Source organism: Tigriopus californicus, chromosome 10, assembly GCF_007210705.1.
Source record: "Tigriopus californicus strain San Diego chromosome 10, Tcal_SD_v2.1, whole genome shotgun sequence".
Classification (NCBI taxonomy): Eukaryota; Metazoa; Arthropoda; class Copepoda; order Harpacticoida; family Harpacticidae; genus Tigriopus; species Tigriopus californicus.
The window spans coordinates 15,046,574-15,061,110 of record NC_081449.1 but is presented as its reverse complement, the minus strand read 5'-3'; the positions used below and the strand labels follow the sequence as shown (position 1 = coordinate 15,061,110).

The window sequence follows — 14,537 nt, the reverse complement described above, 5'->3', positions numbered from 1 at the left end:
GAGAGAGAGAGAGCTTGCACTCACTCCTAATACTATGTAGGGTTGAGCACCACCGAAGGAACTGGCTGACCTTCCCAACCATTTAACCATGGGCCAACTTTCGTAGGTACTCACTGGTTTAGTCTCTCTATCAGACCACATTGGTAATAAGATCACTTGTTCCAACAGGTGGGTATGAGGACTATTATTATGCCAGAATGGTGTTTTCTGCAGTTTGAGCAAAAGGGGGGACTGTTTTGTTGTTAATTTCCCCCAGAAGTTGTAAAGGCCGATGCTCAAATGTATGACCCCAAACAAATAAGAGAAAAAGGACCGCAGGAATGAGGTTCCATTTGAGTCCTGTTTTGCTTGTTGTTAGATCATACCTTCGAGTAGCCCTCTACCCTCGAGGCTCTTCCAACTCCTTGATGAGTTCCGTAAGGCAGGCGACTAATGGTATCTTGTGAAAAGAGAGGGACGTTGATGACTGAATGTAGGGATCAGTGGGTGCGGTAGCTGGCTCAAAGAGATGATTTTTTTTCACTTTTACACAATTGCCTGCTATTGGAGGTTATTCTTTTTCTCAATTCATTTTTGGTCAAGATTTGCTGATAATGCAAAAAAGGTGCAAATAAAATGAAACACGTCAAATATGCCAAAAACTGAAAAAATAGCCTCTAATGCAAAAAAAAAAATATCTGCACCTTTTCCATATCCTTAATCATCATCATGGGAGCAAGGTGAATGAGCTATCAAACTAGACACCAGGGAGACCGATCACATTGCTTGCCTTGATCTGTACGTCCTTGCTCCAAGGAAGCTTATCCCATAACTTGATAATACTGCTCTTTGAAATGTTGAGACCATTTTCCACCTAACCTTGCCAAAAAATATTTAAACACATTAGTTTCGTAAACACTGGAGTTTCGCAAATCGTCAGCTCGTGTTCTTTCAAGGCGGCAGTCAAGACATAGGATCCCTATTGTTTTCGAATTTCATTCTCATGTGTTTCTGAGAAGTCTTTTTTCTCTCAATGTCGTTGCTTGTGGGTTAACAGTTTTACGTTTTCGTACCTCCTTTGTCCTCTTTTGTACACTCTTGATTTGGTAAATATTGTATGTGCTCAATATAATAGGTGTTCATGTAATAACCTGAAAGCAAACATAAAACTTGAAAAATCTGGATAACGCAATAATGTTTCACGTGCATAACCATTTTTTTAACATTAACTTGTGGGGTGTCACAGGGCAGTATCTTAAGCCCTTTATTATTGACCACAATATCTAACACTATGAATTTCAATTGAACTTAAATATAGTTGGGTTTTCAAGCATTGACATTGGCGGCTGTTTGAACTGGAACGAACACGTACCCCTAATCAGTAAAACAGTAAGACAAACCATAAACACTTTTTTCTTTTTTAAGGTTATTCAACGCTTTGGTCAGTAGTCGGCTGCAGTATGACATTGAAAGGGGATTCTCGGCTGTCAAAAGTAATTTTAATCTAAGATTGAGGACAAAGAAACAAAATGGATTATGATTTTCGTTTTGTACATCCGAAAAACTAAATAGGGTTTTTCCTCGGCAAATGATTTAACTCAAGAAGCCGAGAGGCAAAACTATGTCAATACTAGAGCCACTATAATAGAAGAGTACGCGCATGAGATTTTTGGTCCCAAAACGTCGTTTCCATTGTACTGTGGTTCTTCAGTTCACCCCCAAGGCGGCTTTTGCTGTGTTATGTATTTACTTCATTGTTGTAAAACGTAGCAAGAAAATAAATCGGGTACAATATTTTTTTAATTTTATAGTCTCTACGACCGTAAAATATAATAATTTAGATGATTCGGAAGGTTCAGATTCACAATTGATGCAACCTTACCCTGGATTGGCAAAAGTGATGCGTACATTTTGTTAAACTACCATTTGCCAAACTTCAACTTAGGGTAGAGGTAAGTGTAATTTCATTCATATTCATTTCCTTCGTTTAAAAATGTCAAGTTTAATGGAATCGATAGTGGAGTATAAATTGAAAGTGTTGTTGAAAACATGAAATAACAAGAATGTTGGCATTCAAAAACATGCACCGATACGAACTTGGCATTCCTGAATGGGCGGACACAAACTTCTTTACTAAATTCCAACGCGCCTTCAGGCATACATCCCTGCATTATGCGTCAGACCAGGGAGGTAACATTAGGTTAAATCAGGTCGAGTTTGACTACACGTTTGAATCAATACTCGAAACATCCGTTTGATGAATAAATGTAGACAAGTAACCCTAAAAATGATAACACAAATGTAATGAAAATAGGCTCCACTTGTACCTAAAATCTTTCACCATCATCATTATAAACAGTTTACAAAACTATATACAGTCACCCTTCAGTATCGCCGTTTCCGGCTCATGTGCATTGAACGTAGAAACCTTTGACTTGCCTTCAGGACTGCCAAAGTGAACTTCAAATATGGCCCAACTCATCTCAGAAAAAGGCGATGAAGCTAGCATCATCCCATTAACTCAACAACACGCACACAAAAATATTTCGTTGAAAAAATGAGTTTCTTACTCCATCCTAGAATTAGAAACTAAGTCTTGACATTTGCTATGACAAATATTGTAGGCGCACATTTTGGCATCCCTGTTAACACAGCCGGAAGCAGGGTTGCGTTATCAGAGATTGTCAACCTTCCGGCCCGACTAATTTGTCATTTTAAAGGCCTTAAAGATTATAGATTTTTTTTTTAAATGCACACAATTCATTTTCTTGCTACGTTTTACAACAATGAAGTAAATACATAACACAGGAAAAGCCGCCTTGGGGGTGAACTCAAGAACCACAGTACAATGGAAACGACGTTTTGGGACCAAAAATCTCATGCGCGTACTCTTATATTATAGTGGCTCTAGTCAATACAACCTTTTGCCCACGGTCTGATACAGACTGGTTCTCGTATTGCTAAATGCTAGTGGAATATAAAAGTTAATTTGCAGTCCCATAACTGCAAGACATCCTTTCATCTTTTACTAACATCGTTTCGTTCAAGAATTGTTGAACCCTTTCTTTTTTCGTACAAGAGTAAAGTTCATCCACACGCTAGTCTTGTGTTGAAAAGATCCTCCTTGATCGCTGAGCCAGTTATTTAATATCTTGTTTCAGTTAGTTCTTTATCTTTAATACCGTTGTTTGACGTAGGCAAAGTATAATAAATTGCATTGAGATGTTTTCTTTACACATTCTTACATGTCAGTGCAGGTTGCTTCTGAACGTTGCATCACATACAGTACAAAAAATGGATGTAAAGTGTTGGTCAAATGACACGCAAGATTTGAGTCAATGACTATTTCACAAATGATTTAGACAAAATCGGATCATTAAGATGTATAGTATATAATCCATGTAAATAAGTAAATAAATGATATATTTATAACCAATATAATATAAATAATTAATAATTTTAACTATAGATATAAATAAATGGAGTTGCGAAGCGTATGTGAATGGCTCATGAACCGATAAAACATGACAGTCCGATCCAGAGTCCTCAAATGTAAAGGCGTTGAGTATCCTTAAAAGGCTCTTGAAAATCATACATGAGCCTGGTGTTCTCTTGGACTTGAGACCTGGCATGCCCCGAAATAAATTTCAGACAACTATTTCTACGATTCTACGATTTAAGATAGACTACATCTATAAAAACATATGGGTTGGATGACACAGAAAATTGGACGAAACGGATTCTCTAGAGTTCTTTGCATTTGTCTCCAAATGTAATGAAAATTTCGGCGAAAATTCAGCCGATCTGTAACTGAAAAGGAGAAAATGTTGACCTTGTGCACAATCATAGTGCACACAGCAACTGCACCCGAGTAAGATTAATCGATAGCATTTAAGAGGCCCAAGCACCTTGAGAGCGAACTCAGTTTTCTGGGCATCATCATGATTCGCTCAAGCATTTTGCTGTGTCTTTGCCTATTTTCGCTCCAGAGTATCCGAGGATCTGCCTCTTCCAAGGGTGCAGGACCCGAGGAATGCTTCCAATATGGCCTTGACATTGTTGGCACCGATTTGAACAACGGCCTTAACGACAAGGTCAACTCGGCTGCGGAATGCGTGATCAAATGTCAAGGCTATCCCGGTGCCAAGTACTTCACGTGGTCCAGCGGCGACTTGGTGGATCCCAATTATCGTTTCAGTTGTTGGTGCACTCCAGACAATCAAGGAACCACTCCAAGTGCCAACACCATCTCCGGACCTTTGGACTGTGGAGGTTCAGGTGGCACTTGTTGCGACTCATTGTATTTCACTTCAAGTGGATGGATCTCTTCCTCCCAACCTGCCCATGTCTTGGGTCTGTATGGGAAAGTAAGTGTGGGCACCAATGGTCGGAACGTTTATCAACAACAGGGTGGATCGGGACATTATTTGTACTTCTTGGACAGCCTTCAAATCTGGTTCATTGGTGATGTTGTGGGGTCCAACACTGGATATGCGTCCAATCCTGGAACGGCTGTTTGTCCGGAAACTATTGCTGCTACTTGGGATGCTTGGTCGCCAAATGCCAATGATTGGCTGTTGGATCCAACGGCGAAGATGAGTTGCGTGTGAAATGAAGGAAAGAAAATTTCGGTTTTTATTTGTGTCATATGTCTCTGAAGTCGATCAGTATGCCAATTGAATGACAAAAGATGCAATTATGGTTTTACGAGGATGACACTTTTTTTCTTATCGTTGATATTACTTGTTTGCATGTTTGATTAGACACGCCATTAGTGTGCATCATTTTTGGTTATTCTGTCGATAATCTTTTGGAGGTCATTTGTTGTTATTCAAACGAGAAGAAGTGAGCAAGGTACCGATTGGAAACAGTACTAATGGGTCGAGCCAAGTCTTTGAAACCACTGAAGCAAAGCGCTACGTAAGAAAGTGGTGACATCAGATCCCAGCGTTACCTAGAAGCGCTGTTATCGTTTTAACATAACCTTGCCCAAGCCAGAAAACTAACGTTACAGGAGCAGGAACTGAGGAATAGTGAACCTGAACCAGCTGAAGTGTTTTAATGCAATAATTCATTATGAAAGATAATTTTTTGGCAAAAGAACCATGGAAATGCTTAAAAGTTTGGCACAAAAGTCAAATTATAAACGGGTTGCTGCTATGTTGTGCTGTTACGCATATTTCAAAATTATGTTTTGTATTTTCGGCATCTACCAATCGCTGAAGGTGTCCTTAAAAGGTGAAATATTATACAAATCTCCGACGCTTGATGAGATATTGTTCAAAAAAGATTGCAAACAAGCCGAAAAGGCTCCATAGAAATTTGAACTCAGTAATCGTGACTAGCCTGCAAATAGAGTTGGTTTTGATTCAAGGTAGGATTAAGGTCTCTATTGAGATCAATAAAAAAAACAGAGTAGAATGGTCCAGAAGGCCAAGTCGAATTCGACGGCTTTTTTTCTAATATGCAAAACCGAGGTTGATGGGGAATGAAAATATTCAAAATATATTAATGATATTTGTTTGACTTTCTAAAGCTGTATTGTATCAAGATAATGAATTGAGATCTCAAAAATACATTTTTGTGCAATATCTTGGAAATTAAAACGTTTGTGAAAAGGCTAGTTGTTACTTCATATCTGTGTATTTTAAGAAAGCATGATTACTGATTCTATTTGCTGATTAACATCTAGATTAGATAAAGAAATAACAGGATTTAGGGTTTAAAAGTTTTTGCTTGTCAACCCCCTTTTGGACACGTTCTGACCACTTTTGTTCACTGTTATCCATTTTTGTCCACTTTTGTCCACTTGGTATCCAAAAGTCACGCTAATTCTCAACATTGCCAACCCTGCCTATGGACCTATTCGACCTGAAAATGTGGAAGCTAGTTGTAGTGAAAATTTTGCTGCTTCTCAAAAATTTCACTATGACGGAGTTTTATTGTACCACTTCACATCTCTGTGTGAGTGGTACCTATCAATAAACCAATAAAAGACCACTGCAATACAACTTTACCCACTTTTGAAAGTCCTTATCATATAAGGTCTAGAAACAAGAACTTGCCAGATATAAAAGTGATTTGATTTGATGATAAAGAAGACGCATGGAAGATTAGGTAATTGCTACTTAGTACATTATTACTGTGATAGTACATTAAGTTTCAGGGCTCAATTCTTTAAGGCGGCATCATGATCATCTCAAGCATCTTGTTGTGGCTTTGCTTATTTTCGATCCAAGGAATCCAGAGTTCCTCTTCCTCTTCGAATGAGGCTGGACCTATAGTGACCGTTCCCAAGGGTGCAGGACCAGAGGAATGCTTCCAATATGGCCTTGACATTGTTGGCAACGATTTGAACAACGGCCTTAACGACAAGGTCAACTCGGCTGCGGAATGTGTGGTCAAATGTCAAGGCTATCCCGGTGCCAAGTACTTCACGTGGTCCAGTGCTCAATTGGCCGATCCCAACTACCGCCTCAGTTGTTGGTGCACTCCGGACAACCAAGGAACCACAATCAGTGCCAACACCATCTCCGGACCTTTGGACTGTGGCGGCTCAGGTGGCACTTGTTGCGATACTTTGGCTTTCACCTCAAGTGGATGGATTGCCACCTCTAAACCATCCCATATCTTGGGCATTTACAACAAAGTGGGTATGGGTACCAATGGTCGATCCATTTACTTTCAACAAGGTGGATTGGGTCACTATTTGTACTTCTTGGACAGCCTTCAAATTTGGTTCATTGGTGATTCTGTTGGGTCCAACGTTGGATACGCCTCAAATCCTGGAACTGCTATGTGTCCTGAAGATATTGCCGCTACTTGGGATGCTTGGTCACCCAATGCCAATGAGTGGCTATTGGACCCAATGGCCAAAATGAATTGTTTCTAAAATGTATAATACATGAAAAATCAGTGCTATATGTGAGGCAAGAGGCTCTGAATTCTGCATTTAGAGAGGAAAAAAAGATGATTTAGCTGGCTCAATAGCCTTTTTGGCTTACCTTTTTGATAGGTCCATTTTATAACATCCTAATATGTTGAGTTTTAGAGGTTAACGAGGGGTTTTAGCCAGGCAGGTGTAGATGTTTTTTATAAACCAGACAAAAGATCTGTGAAGGTATTATTTCGATGACTAATACCCGTAAGGAATAAGTACGAATGGAGAAATCATTCCATACCTTCTAGCCCATGAAATATGTAGGGTAGGTTATGCAGGTTTTAAGATCCAGGTCCCGTTTGAATTATTCAGCCTTACTCCATCTGCTGTTCAGAAAAATATTGCTCTTTTTCTTTAGACTTTGAGTCTTCTTTTGATCTGACATTAGGGATGAGCATAAATGCAGGAAGGAAGTGAAATTTTCTGGAGATGGGCAGATCGATTTTGAAATGACAATTTGTTGAGTGCCTCTCTACGAGGCTTTCGGAGAGGATTTTCTTCGGTGAGACACTTTAAATGAACGCTGAATATCGCTGACCGTAAGGATCCTCGAATCAATCAAACGTGCATCACATTCGAAGTAGGTCAAGATAACCAGCTTAACATCACATTTGCCTGAAAATCTCCCTTAGCCTTAAGTCAAGCGTCCGCAATAAACTAAATTTTGGGTCAAGAAACTTTGTTGTTCACGAAAAATGGAGACTTTTAAAAATCTTTTTTACTCCAATAGATTGCTCCAAAACCTGAATGTTTCCACAGATTATCTAGTCCATATTTGGCCTTTTAATTCAAACCTGAACATTCCAGCTATTCGTTTTTACAAAATGCGTCTGACTTTTTGCCAAAAATGACCGTTGTGAATTAATGATTAAGACGTATATAATTTCCAGTCGCGCTTTGTTTTCCATTGCTTTGCTTGTGTGCCTCCAGGCTATCAAGGTTCGAAAACAATAACGAATTAAGGGAAGGAAAAGGCTGAGTTTGAAGATTGCTGTTCACGGAGAGGCACAATACCTTTTTTTTGGTTATTTAATGGTTTTGGTTATTCATAGGAAAAGTCTAACTTCATTGATTTCATTTGAAAGGAAAAATTACGAGTTGAATTGTAGTTTCATATTTCTCCAACATCTTTAGAGGACCTGATTAAAGTTAATTTTTACAAGTATTTCAGGTGAAACCAATTCATTTCTGAAAAGTGCCTTCAAAGGTATCGCAATATTTTAAATAGAAAACCAATTGAAAGTATTCGGACTCTCGGATCATCACATGATGGAGTTTTGATCTATAAAGTACGTGCGGTAGAATGCAGGTACATAACTCAAATAAACATTTGCAAATACATATCGTTATCTCTGCTACATGTAATTGTCGTTACATCTCAAAACAACTATTAGTTGCCGTTAATTCTCCTCCTCTCTTTACTGTTTGATTGTTTTTCATAACATCAAATCCAGCAGTATTTCTAAAATGCCTCCAACAAGACGGAAAGGTCTTGAGAGAGAACAACAAATCTGGAATCAAATGTTGTTGAAAATATAGCTAACCGCTTAGTTACGTGTCTTTACCCTTAGATGATTAAAGAAAACCCTACAAGATATACAGATATGAACAAACTGTTTGTCACTATGATTTTCTTCAAAAGATTTTCAGCTTTTATTTCGACTCATGGTCAAGCCAATGAAAATAGAATCTAAACATAAAGTAGTTGAATAAACTTTCACAAATTAGATTATAAAAAGAGGAAATGTCAACCCGATAAAACCGATGATCAAAACTGAGATTTCATAGAAAAAAATGACTGGAAGTAGTTAAGAGGGGATGAGCAGATGTTGCAATGAGTAAGGAAGGGCAAGATGTTGAAATTCTTGGTTACTGCTGAGGAGAGGATGGGTCAGATTGAACAGATCCTATGTACAAATAAGCTAGGCTGAGAGCGCCACAACACCATATTGGCTAAATGGCTGGACAAATTTACGACAAACACCCACACGTTTAAGCAAGGCTTTCGTATTTGCTGTCTGACATGATTTCAAAAATTGAAAGTTTCCAAAAACTCTCACTTATCTCTTTCAAACAACTTTCAATACGAAATACGAAGGGATTTTTATGGAATGTTTCCTCGGCTTTAATTCCAATTCTCGGGGAACCATACAAGTAGATATAAATGACTACTTGGATGCTTGTTCTACTCGTATGCGCGTACAAATGATTGGCTAGCTCTTAGATACAATTAATTTTGCAAGCAATACCTAACGTTCAGGAATGCCAAAAAACGGCCAGTTCTAACTCTATTTTAGACCAAATATCTTATCAAACAAGTTGTGACTGATTGGTGACTCGTTCCCAAGCATTATATTACAACCCATACCCAAAGAGCCATACAAAAATTTGATTAACATTACTGGCATGTAAAGAAGTATTCGTGAAAAAAAGAAGAACCGGGCAAATCAATGAGCAAATTCGTTTATTTCACATGTTTGAGATCGGTTTCTACGCCAACCCGAAAATAGCTCAATTTCTTCTCTTGAAAGTCTTTCGATATCCGTGATTGCATGGGGCACAACGAAGAAGTAGTCTTTCACGGCTCGGGAAAGTTTGAATTTGTGAGCCCCCTAAAAGTAAAGTGAGAATCTAAAAATATGCCATATCTTCTACGCATATAATTCAAAGGAGTTGGTTCCAACCATTTCCAATAGATACTTGGAAGGCAAAACATTGAGCTCGTCGTTACACGCAAATTCGTAGTTGATGGCTGATTCCACTGACCAGATGCCGGATTGTCCTCTCGTGTATTGAATGATTCGGTCTCGAGTGCTTGGCAAAGGTTGGAACATGAGCAAACTAGTCGCAACCCATGGACTTTGCGGGCCTAGGTTGAGTGCAAAATTCATCGGCCGAATAAGATCTGTTAAAACCTAACCTAAAGTGGACCTCGGTCATTCGTCTTTTGTCTGATTATACAAACGCAACTTTTGACCCGAGATGATGACATTTTAATGACATCTTCCAGTGGTTTTGCATTTTTCATGAGCAAAATAAAGGCAGCAATAATATATAGACAGTCCATCACAATTCGCTCAGCTATTCACGATTGTTTAGACGAGCACTTTGACGAGGCAAAAGGCGTTTTTCTAGGGGCTGAGCAGCTCGATTCATATGACATGGCACATGTCAATATAGGGCAATATATGTATTTTTGGGGCTCGTATGGAACTTCTATCATGGCAATTCTAAGTGAACTAATTGCTCACCAAAACAAGGCTTGGATTGGGGATGAGTCAACTCCTGAATAGAATGTTTGGCCGCCGACAGGAGGGCTTGTGCCACGTTTTCCTCCTTTTGAGTGAAGAGATGGTCCATATTCCCTAAGACGATCCCATTTGCGTTTAACAGGAGAATCTTGTCGTACTCCATCAAACTGAATGCGTGCGTAGTCAATCGATTTTTTCTCAGCCTAAATTTGACTTTGGACTTGGAATTTGAATAAGAAAAAATAAGATGTGACGCACGAGTTCACATACACAGCGTCTTGTCGGATGTGTTCCAACTTGATCTCGACCTCTTCAAGGATCCCATCCAATTCTGTCCATTTCTCGAGCAACTGTATGGCTTCATTTTGGCTAATCCAGTCAAGATCAGATGGATACATTAAGATGTAGTCAATGTCGTCTCTTTGCGGTTTGGGCGCCAAAAATGACTTGAGCTGTTTAAAAGCTGTCAGAGCGGAACAAATCTCGTCAAAGCCGTCTGCCACCCTGCCACAAGCAAAGAGCGTGATAAATCATAAATAAAAAAAATGATTGTTTAACGTGATCCACCTCACCAAACATACGCAAACACGTCAGGAGCTGGCCAAAAATATTCAAATTGCTCAAATGGAGGCGGATTTTCCAAATCCCAATATCTCGAGGCATCTGGTTGTGTTTGATTGTCCACTTGCTGTTTGGTCGAAACCTGTTGCCCATCTTGCGTTTCCCGAGTTTAAGAGCATGAGATGTCATCATTACAAACGCTATTGTACTCTACTTGCCTGATTTATCCATTGACTGATTTTGTTCAAGCGCCAAGGTTGGAAAATCAAGGCAATGATTTGCAAAACGAAAATGGCCAAGATAACCTGAACGATAGCTCTCATGCCTCCACATCGCCTTGCCATCGAGAAGCGTGTGACGGATCAGATTTCACTCCAAGGCGAATTCAAGCCATGTCTACAAATGTGTCTTTGACAGGGTCAATAACATAATGGCCAAAAATTACTCACTGTTTGCATGATCAAATCTCTCTTGGAACATTGAATCAAAAATCAATCTTGTTTGGCTTTTGCCCATGTTAAAATAAATATTTCATTGGTGTTTTATCCAAACGATTTCTTTTTTCTCTACGGTCTACAGCTCGAGCAAACCGTAGTGATAAGTGCAAATTTGAAAGCAAAAAATATTTGTGAACGTTCAGGGCCATTTTTAAATTTGACTTTGTTTGAACCTGCTTAATCCATCCTTGGTCTTACATTGGTCTACATTTTAACCTCCTTCAAATGAGCTGGCATGACTATTTGCCACAAACAAGTTCTATTAGTTTGTTCCATTCTTTTTTCACTGTATTTTTTACCGCTACAATTAATGTAATCCCCAGCAATATTATAGTAAATCAGTTATAGTTATTACTTATCTAGGTATTGCTTACTTAATGATCTTACAATTTTTGTGACTCGCAATAGAAATAGTCCAGTATTAAGATTAAATGAATGATTCTTGCCCGTGTATGAATTGCCCTAAGATCACGAACGGCCATTTGTGTCAACTTATTTGAAACCCTCCGACTTCGTCTTTTTGTTGCAAAACAATAGACCTCCCGAACAAATGCTTTATACTCAACGAGGTGCTAAACACTTTCACTTTCAATCATACCCACTCAAATTATAAGATCTGCTGTTCTCACAATTCCACTTACAAAGACGACCCACGGTCTACACACAGACACAGCTCTCTTCAGATGTTACGCTCTTTGTATCGAAAAGTATAAAAGTGATCATATTTTGGAACTGGTTCGAACTCATTGCTAATCCGATCAATTCAACGTTATTGGTCATAGAGAAAAATGCCAATGAAAATTGAGATTAGTTAGTCTTGGTGAGTGCGGGTGTAACGCTATGTGTTGCCATTGGAGCTATTCTCGCCATCAGAGATCTTTGGGAGAGCTAGAGTGAATGGTGAATTGTGAGGAGGCTCTTTTGGGTCTTCAGTGATTGTTGTTGCCAGAGGCGATTGGACGCGGACACGTCTTGCCCACAGTTGATACGGATTTTACGGGGCCAAAGAAACACACTGAAATTAGCTCTAAGCTAAACAAATTTTGAAAGAGGAACAGGTTTCTCCTTCAAAATCGTACAATTCATCATCATCATCATCACCATCATGTTCAGTTCCTTCCAGGGAGAACAAGAGTCGTTTTGACCAAGCGACGAACCGTGGAATAAAAATGTTGAGTGTGTCAAATTCCGGTGTAATCTGACGAGTCTTATCAATGTGGTCTGGGATCCGGTGTGTTCGACTTTGGTGACTTATTGCTGTTTTGCATTGGTGTTATAACCCTAAAGTGACCTACTAAGGCGCCACAATGTCTTCCAAGACGGACTTTGACAACTCCTCGGTGTACTCGAAGGAGTTGATCAAGAACACGCATCACTTCCTCGAACTCGAGGTCGTGGCCAAGACCTTCTCGATTGCAGTTTGGCTGACATTTCCTATTCAAATCATGATGATTGTCATTGGTAAGGAATGGGCAATTGATTCATGTCCAATACATGACCAATATTGGAGCAAGGGGAAAGAAGAACTAGTTAGGTTCTTGTGTGAAATCATGGTCATCTTCATGGTTAGTGAGACGGGTTCGCTCCGAAACCTCGAGATATTCTAGCACCAATAACCAGTGGGTAGATTCGAACTGAACTGGAATGGAACCTGTCCAAAGTCTTGTTTAGCCAGAAAGGCAACTTATAATCGAGGGCTTCTTGACTTTTGACTGGCATTTTGTACTTGCCTGTGCCCGATCGTGACTCGAGCAAAGTCAGCGTCTTATCCTCAAATCACACCTTGTTGTTTGCATTCGTTTGCAGGTTATTTGTACAAAAATGAATGTCCCGCGGAACCTCGTCTGGCCAGGTTCCTGTTCTTTGGCGGAACAGCCGGAACCGTGGTGATTATGCTTAGGTTGATCACCTACGTCCAGTGGAAGCGATTGCAACACCAATATGGAAGGTACTATTCGCATTCATAGAGGAGTGTGATGAAAGACGCAAAGCACAAAGATTGAGACGAATTTTCGTGCTCATTTTCAGATTTGACGTCAATACGCATCCGGGTTTGAGCTTGGTCCAAGCGGTGACCTACGTGTTTGTGGTGTTCGTGATCTGTCTTTTCGTGGATGCCACACGATTCATCTTCACCATTTTTCCGGATCTTGCACATCCCGAGTCTGAGCGTTTTTGCCACCCTAATGCCTACTACGTGGTGTACGTCTTGGTCATTGCATTTGATGCGATCTTTGGCGTTGCGATTCTGCTTTGGCTCACCGCCATGGTTCTAGGTATATTCTCATCAACCCCCCCTTCTCAAAGTGCACCCTCCAGACTCGTAGTGTTGGGAACTGGCCTTATTATTTTTCTTTTCAGGTGTGTGCAACCCAGATTTTTTGGTCATGTATGGATATTTCCTGGATGAATCCGAAATGAAGTTCAATGTTCGAGAAAAGATCCGGAAGCGCCGGAAGAAACATTCGAAAGAGCATCTCATGGCCAACCCTGCAGCCGCCAAACGAAGTGCCCTCGATTCGGATGAGGAAAGGGGCTCCACAACAGCGTCCACTACACCAGAAAAGCGAATCTACAAGGAGCCCAAATCTCATCAGTACCAGGCCATCCAGTCCGATGAAATTAATCCAAACAGCAAGCTGAAGTCACCCAATGGCTCTCCGGACATTGTGGATGGGATGGCCAACGGAGAGAGCGGAAAATCTGTCCCCACCAAAGGCCGGTTTACCTTGACTCCTCCTACCCCAGAGGAGGCTTCCCCATTATCCTCGCGGTTCAAAGTGAAGCCCGTCCAAGTGAAGCCCAATCCCGTCTACGGTGTGGAGCCTTTAAAGGACACTTCCTTCGAGAAAGGTGGCGGAGGGGGCGGCAATAACAAATCAAGGATGGCCAAGTTTAAGGTCAAGCCTTCGGACTTCAGTGACTTTGAGGATAATCTCGACGGATATGACGAGGACGATCAGTCCAATCTCAGCATTGTTAGATTCTCAAGTGCCGTCAACTCGAGGCGGATATCGGTGGATTTCGTGAATGAAAACCGTCTCGATATAACCAAGTTCCCCTCTGGACCTCTAACACGCCAAAACAGTAACAGTGAGAGACTGGGCTCCGAAGACGTGGCCGAGGCTGGGGAGGATGACGATGATCTGACGTAATTTGTCCAGAAACCTGGGCTGGAAATGTAACTTAATTGAAGAGTTTGATTGTGCATATACAAAACAAACAAACGAACGTTGATTTCCAAATATCTGAAATATGCCACCAGTTGGTGACCATGCGTTGGAATATAAAGTGTATTCATAACCATGA

At 40.2% G+C, this 14,537-nt stretch overlaps 3 protein-coding genes across 5 annotated transcripts; 2 read left to right on the top strand and 1 right to left on the bottom strand.

Moving 5' to 3' along the window:
• The first annotated feature begins 5,994 nt into the window (after positions 1 to 5,994).
• Positions 5,995 to 6,912, top strand: LOC131889199 (uncharacterized). Its single transcript, XM_059238237.1, has 2 exons — positions 5,995 to 6,096; positions 6,162 to 6,912. The coding sequence occupies exons 1-2, from the start codon at positions 6,069 to 6,071 to the stop codon at positions 6,869 to 6,871; spliced, it is 738 nt and encodes a 245-aa protein (XP_059094220.1). The 5' UTR covers positions 5,995 to 6,068; the 3' UTR covers positions 6,872 to 6,912.
• Positions 6,913 to 9,357: 2,445 nt separating this feature from the next.
• On the bottom strand, positions 9,358 to 12,034 carry LOC131889197 (uncharacterized). Of its 3 annotated transcripts, none has more exons than XM_059238233.1 (7): positions 11,827 to 12,034; positions 10,950 to 11,127; positions 10,743 to 10,873; positions 10,441 to 10,674; positions 10,171 to 10,373; positions 9,604 to 9,788; positions 9,358 to 9,531 (listed from the first exon to the last, which is right to left on the bottom strand). In XM_059238233.1, the coding sequence occupies exons 2-7, from the start codon at positions 11,073 to 11,075 to the stop codon at positions 9,367 to 9,369; spliced, it is 1,044 nt and encodes a 347-aa protein (XP_059094216.1). In that variant the 5' UTR covers positions 11,076 to 11,127; positions 11,827 to 12,034; the 3' UTR covers positions 9,358 to 9,366. The 3 variants fall into 3 exon arrangements, with proteins under 3 accessions (XP_059094216.1, XP_059094217.1, XP_059094218.1); XM_059238234.1 differs by having other exon boundaries at positions 11,870 to 12,034; XM_059238235.1 differs by having other exon boundaries at positions 9,367 to 9,531; positions 9,620 to 9,788; positions 10,950 to 12,034.
• A 341-nt stretch (positions 12,035 to 12,375) lies between these two features.
• On the top strand, positions 12,376 to 14,537 carry LOC131889196 (uncharacterized). The gene is made up of 4 exons (XM_059238231.1): positions 12,376 to 12,689; positions 13,035 to 13,176; positions 13,257 to 13,504; positions 13,590 to 14,537. The coding sequence occupies exons 1-4, from the start codon at positions 12,536 to 12,538 to the stop codon at positions 14,381 to 14,383; spliced, it is 1,338 nt and encodes a 445-aa protein (XP_059094214.1). The 5' UTR covers positions 12,376 to 12,535; the 3' UTR covers positions 14,384 to 14,537.

Bases quoted from the DNA above. Each gene is read 5' to 3' on its own strand.
- LOC131889196 (XM_059238231.1), top strand. From the start codon at position 12,536: ATGTCTTCCAAGACGGACTTTGACAACTCCTCGGTGTACTCGAAGGAG. The intron at 12,690-13,034 runs GTAAGGAATGGG...ATTCGTTTGCAG, and splicing joins AATCATGATGATTGTCATTG to GTTATTTGTACAAAAATGAA. The intron at 13,177-13,256 runs GTACTATTCGCA...GCTCATTTTCAG, and splicing joins TTGCAACACCAATATGGAAG to ATTTGACGTCAATACGCATC.
- LOC131889199 (XM_059238237.1), top strand. From the start codon at position 6,069: ATGATAAAGAAGACGCATGGAAGATTAG. The intron at 6,097-6,161 runs GTAATTGCTACT...CAATTCTTTAAG, and splicing joins GAAGACGCATGGAAGATTAG to GCGGCATCATGATCATCTCA.
- LOC131889197 (XM_059238233.1), bottom strand. From the start codon at position 11,075: ATGGCAAGGCGATGTGGAGGCATGAGAGCTATCGTTCAGGTTATCTTG. The intron at 10,675-10,742 runs GTGAGGTGGATC...TGCTTGTGGCAG, and splicing joins GACGTGTTTGCGTATGTTTG to GGTGGCAGACGGCTTTGACG. The intron at 9,532-9,603 runs GTTGGAACCAAC...CTTTACTTTTAG, and splicing joins CCAAGTATCTATTGGAAATG to GGGGCTCACAAATTCAAACT.